Raw genomic sequence first — 5700 nt, forward strand, 5'->3', positions numbered from 1 at the left:
CGTAATGAATGTCTTACATTAAATTCGACGCGTCCTGCTGAATGATTAATGGTTGGTAAAACCCGGCGCTTTGTCTTTATTTGTTTTAGGCTTGTAACGAATTCACTACTCACGTAATGAACCTGTTGAGGGAGCAGAGTCGTACCAGGCCAATCACGCCTAAAGAAATTGAAAGGATGGTTCAGATTATCCACAAGAAGTTCTCCAGCATCCAAATGCAGCTGAAACAGTCCACTTGCGAAGCTGTGATGATCCTGAGGAGTCGATTTTTGGACGCCAGGTTCGTGTTGAAACTGAATAATACGAGTAATAGATAATATGTATATAAAATGCATTCCACATTTATCGTCATAATCATTTTCCGTGCCTTTTTTGTGTATCCAAATTCGGAAAATATTCGCCGCCAATTAACACGATACGAATTGACTTTTGTTGCAGACGTAAAAGAAGAAATTTCAGCAAACAGGCGTCCGAAATTCTGAACGAATACTTTTATTCTCACCTTAGTAATCCCTACCCGAGCGAAGAGGCCAAGGAAGAGCTCGCGCGAAAATGCGGAATTACCGTGAGTCAGGTATCGTCCATTATCTTTTCTTATACGTATTAGATGAACTTTTGTAACTTATAATATCTGGCATCATCCTATGGCTTTTAATTTTTATAGTAATTTTAACAAGTTTTTAAGCTTATTCTTTAAAGAAGATATTACGGCGCTGAGTAAAATATTTTAATAAACGCTTCGATGAAAAAGTATTAGGTTGGAGCTAATTGGCGCGAGAATCCTTTAGCGAATTGAAATGAGCGCGTAACTTTATTCTGTTTGCTATCAGGTGTCCAATTGGTTCGGAAATAAGAGGATACGCTATAAGAAGAACATCGGTAAAGCGCAGGAGGAAGCGAATCTGTACGCAGCCAAGAAGGCAGCTGGTAAGTTCCCACTTCGCTAAGTGGGTGTCCCTTTACGAATTTGTTTTACTTAAAGCATGAGGAAAATTTTGTAAAGTGATTCAACAAAATTGATTAAATGTATGAATATCTCCGTGATTGGAAGGCAACATTTCAACATGTTAACGAAAATCAAAAAAGATTTTATTTTATGAATATATATGGCAATTTATAAAACGTTTTTCTAAAGTGCTACCTTTTTATGTTGCTACCATTATTTTTATCTCTCAATGCTCTCCCGGACTTATTGCTCTTTTGTTAGTTACATTGGAAGTTCGCCGAGGAAAAGCGAATTAAAAGCGAGAAATGTAAATTGTTCTCCTGTAAATTGAAGTAATTAACAGACAAATCGTGGTATATATTTTTTCTCACATTTTTTTAAGCATTAAGCTAAGAATCGAGATGGAGGAAGTCTCATTACTGTAAATCATTAGGCGACTGAGTTACTGCCTATTGTTCGGCGCCTCAGTGACATTATTATTGCAACCGTTGATGAATCGTCGACGAAGAATAAATCTAGCGTTTGTTTTCTTTGGCACGCGATGCTTAGAAGAAATATCTCCGTGACTGAACCTTTGAAAAAATGTCTCGTTTTCAAAAGTTTCGAAGCACATACAGAATACTATAAAGTTTTCGTTTCATCTTTCGGGATGGACTTTCTCATTCCATCCTCGCTTACTATCTGCTTTTGTCTTTCGCCAAACCTCGCCTCGAAGGCGATAAGAATTCCTTTTTCTCGTAAAAATTGCAAGATAAATTCCCGATCCCATTCCGAAATTCCACGGATTCGTGGATCTCGCCCTGGTCGCAATTACGCGCGCCTCGCTTAACTACCGAGGCATCTCACTTTATTTCGGACGCGTGAGATATTTTTAACTCACCAATTATACTTGGGTGAGAAGGGGAGAACGCGAGTCAGATGGCGGAGAGAGGATGGGTGAGACGCTGGGGTACGATGGAAATTCCGGGCTTCTCTCGCATTTCTTTCAGCACTCTCTGCGTTTGTCTTTCCTCGCCCACGTTTGCGATGAAACGCGACGCCGCGGTCCTCTCGTAATTAAAGAAACGGAATTCTAACGACCTAACTCTGCGAAACAACGCTTGTCTCGAATGGCGCGAGGGTTTTACAAGCGCGCGGAATACTCTCTACTGCTGAAGCCGCCGGGTGTTCGTACAAATCTGAAGGAAATTATGAGAGAAGGCTCGGATATTTCTGGAGGAAAAAGACGAATCGAAATTACTAACGCATTTACATTCAGAAAGCGATGATACATTATACAAGTTCAATTAGCCTTTTTTATATCGTTCCTTAAATCTGATCTTTATCTTTGCAATAATTAGTTTTCACACGAGCCGAAAAGAGAGCATAAGCTCGCGAGACACGAGAGACAAAATGCGTACGTTGTGGCTTTAAAAAGAACTTACAAAATCGCACCCTCGAATTTTGTATGCACCGCGATTGTTTCTACAGCAGCTTTTGCAGGAGCATCGCCGTACAGCATGGGCGGTGCCAGCCAAGGCACCCCGACGCCGATGATGTCTCCGGCGCCGCCCGGAGGACCGCAGGACATGGCCGGATACAGCATGGGGATAAACGGCAGCGACTACGGTTCGCAGCCGTACAACGACGGCTCCATGGGATACGACCCCATGCATCAGGTAAAATTTACGTAGCCTCTCAGAACGCTCACTGTTGCGCGGTGTTTCCTCATTTACGTAGCCTCTATTCTGGTAGTCAATGTCGCTCGCTTTATCGAATACGCATTCACATTTACTAAGCATGAGCTTATCCTAGAATGTTATGCACACTATGTGGGATTACGCTGCTGTGGCTCGGAAACGCACTATCTCTGAAATAATAGCCGAGAGCGTTGAATATGATCCATCTCCGGAAACGAAGAAAGGAACTATAATGAATTGAATGTCCGACTTTTATTGTGACGAAAATTTGCTCATGTGATTAAGTTTATAAATTTGATCTTTTATTCATAGAAGCCAATTACCTTAATAAGCTTTGGATGTTAAAATATAGACGAAAAAGATATAGTTTTTGTAAATGCTTTTTTTCCATTGAATGGGCGTTACAACTCTTTCTTGAGAAAAAAAAAATTAATATTTTTTCTTGCTGAGTAAATATCTAAATTGTCAGATATAAAAACAGTTTTAAGGCTCGTGAGTACTCACTCTCCAACTATATTGAATTGTGACGTCATAAGCGAGAAATGTCTCATAAGCAACACGTTGATTTTTCTTGCGTGCCATTTGTAAATAAAGAGAATTTGGATGGAAATGAAATTATGCGATCGCTTTAAAACACTTGTAAAACTGGACGAGAATTATCCTTATTTCCCTTGACAGGCAATAAATAATAAAAGGCATGTAAAATGCGTTTAATAGTTTTTATTCAATGCGTATGCGTAGCCTATTTTCATTTCACGACCTTTTTCGACTCTTTATGATTATCAGAGAAGATAAGAAGAATCTTTGTCCATTTTTACAAATGTTTTAAAGCGATCTCATCATTTCGTTTTCTCCAAATTCTCTTTATACAAATGATATGTAAGAAAAATCAACGTGTCATTTCTCGCTTATGACATTACGATTCAATATGGCTGAAGTGACTACTCAGGAGCCTTAAAAAGTTTAAAAAAATGATTTCAGGAGTATTTATAATAATGATCGACAAAATTTTGTTAAGTAATTTTGTCGATCATTAATATAAATAATAATTTTTATAAATAAAATTTTTTATAAATAAAAATCTTTATAAAAAATTATAATTTGTAAAGAGATATTATTTTATTCGAATTATAAAGTACCTTCGAAACTATTCGACTTTTGCTTATATTACTTTTGCTTTATATAAAATAATATTTACTCAGGAGAAAATCGATCTTTTTCACTAAGTATTTAAATAAAAAGTATGCATTTCTTATTTCTATCTATATTTTAACGTATCTAAAACTTATTAAAATTGGAGGGAGACATTTCGTATTGTACTCCCTTGTGAAAAAATTCATCAAAAGTTTATTTAGGGAATAAATTATTGTATGTAATTATTTCATTTCTTTAAGAGAAAAATTTGTATTTAATATCTTTTAATATTTCAATGATAATTATTTTAAAGTTTGAACCGTGATATTTCAAAATTAAAATTGGATTTCTGAAATTATTATTATTTTGTATATTTTTGTATACTGAAATTTTTATATTTAAAAATCGCTAACAAAAATAAAATTTGATATTGAGTGTATGTACGTTTTTCTTTTATTTTATTTAATGCTCCTTAAAATTACAGCTCCTAATTAATTTGATTTCCTCAATATACCATTATTATCGCATATCCTATCATTTAGATGTTTATCTCTCTTTTTTCGCATAAATCATGCGAGCATATGAAGTTATTACTGAAATCTGCTGCCTTCGCGCAAATTGCTTCCTTGCAGTTCCAAGCCACGGCATTGCATCTCGATGAATGCATGCGCATCTCACCTTTTGCATACTCACACTCACTACAAGAGAGAAAGAGAGAGAGAGAGAGAGAGAACAAGAACGATATTGGAGCAGAGAGAGAGTGAGAGAGAGTGAGAAAGAGAGAGAGAGAAGAAAAGAAAGGGTAGCGGTGAAGGAGTCTGCTTGAGTTTCAGGATGATTACGATGCCATATACAGGGAACAGACCCTCTTGTAAAACAACCCGAATGCATAAAGAGAGCGTTACGAATAATGTTCATTTTTTGGTTTTACATTACAGAATTGAATTAAACGTAACTTTTTTCTTTTTTTTTTTCTTCTTTTTCAGATTTCCGCGATTTTTCAGATGTGTAAATGAAACGCGAGTTCCATTCAAGTTACAATTTCCAGGGATTGACCAAGTATTTATGTACTTGAAATTTAATTGACCTCAAGAACTCAAATTTGCATGCGTACCCCTTTTACCCCTGTACATGGATGTGCGTGCATGTGAGTGCGTGCGGTTAAATGTGTACGGGTGTTGCTGGAATATATATATATATATGTATATATATGTATATATATTGTAAGCCGGATATGCTATTGCTGGTCCTGTAAAGACGGGCTCGAGGGCGCCGACAGTCGCGGTGCGAAGGGTGTGTTGGATCGGGTAGGGGTGCCAGGGTAGAACCTGCACAGATACACGCGCGTACACACACACACACACACACGTAAGATACACGTACATACACAACTAGCAGCCAATAGCGCCAGGTTTGCTTAGTATGCATTGGAGTTGCTAAGTCACTTTTTAGGCAGGGCTGGCTCTCTCACATATTAATGGAGCTAGTGGATGCGCCGCCTCTCCTAACGAGTCACCCGTGTGTCTCTGCGATGCAACGCAACGAAATGAATTTGGAACGGTGGAAAATTTGCGGGGTTTCTTCGATCACACTCGACAGTCTTCCCCTCTGGGGGGTCCCTTTTATATCAATCTTCGATAAATACGTTTCATCGAATCCGAGCGTTGCTTTTTTTCATCGAACGTCGTTAAGGACCTTCGCATAAATTGTCCGTTATCTTCTTCCTCCTCCTTCTTCATTAGATTCTTCTTTAACCTTCGTAAATTCGCTGAGACTATTTATAGCCCGGATTTGCTTCCATAGTTTATTGCACTGCCCTCACAGTCGAGCCGTTTAAATCGACGGCATTAAAGCGTCTTTACAAAATTTTCATCGAGAACCTGGGTTGGATCGAGAAATTTGAAGAATTCTAGAGTGAAGAATACTTCATCTCGCAAATTC

The 5700-nt window shown here is 37.8% G+C and overlaps 1 protein-coding gene across 8 annotated transcripts in view; it reads left to right on the top strand.

Annotated features, from left to right (window-relative positions):
- LOC108746328 (homeobox protein extradenticle) overlaps nucleotides 1-5700 on the top strand; it is a 52474-nt gene that overhangs the window by 37553 nt on the left and 9221 nt on the right. For 6 of the 8 annotated variants that reach the window (XM_018483078.1, XM_018483044.1, XM_018483096.1 and 3 more), the window contains 4 exons: nucleotides 90-280; nucleotides 439-574; nucleotides 831-927; nucleotides 2417-2604. In XM_018483078.1, the coding sequence (XP_018338580.1) occupies nucleotides 90-280; nucleotides 439-574; nucleotides 831-927; nucleotides 2417-2604 (612 nt within the window). Of the gene's footprint in view, nucleotides 1-89; nucleotides 281-438; nucleotides 575-830; nucleotides 928-2416; nucleotides 2605-2740; nucleotides 2973-5700 lie in introns of those variants that run through there. The other 2 variants (XM_018483049.1, XM_018483053.1) reach the window with 2 other exon arrangements.

Source organism: Trachymyrmex septentrionalis, unplaced genomic scaffold (assembly GCF_001594115.1).
Source record: "Trachymyrmex septentrionalis isolate Tsep2-gDNA-1 unplaced genomic scaffold, Tsep1.0 scaffold107, whole genome shotgun sequence".
Lineage (NCBI taxonomy): Eukaryota > Metazoa > Arthropoda > Insecta > Hymenoptera > Formicidae > Trachymyrmex > Trachymyrmex septentrionalis.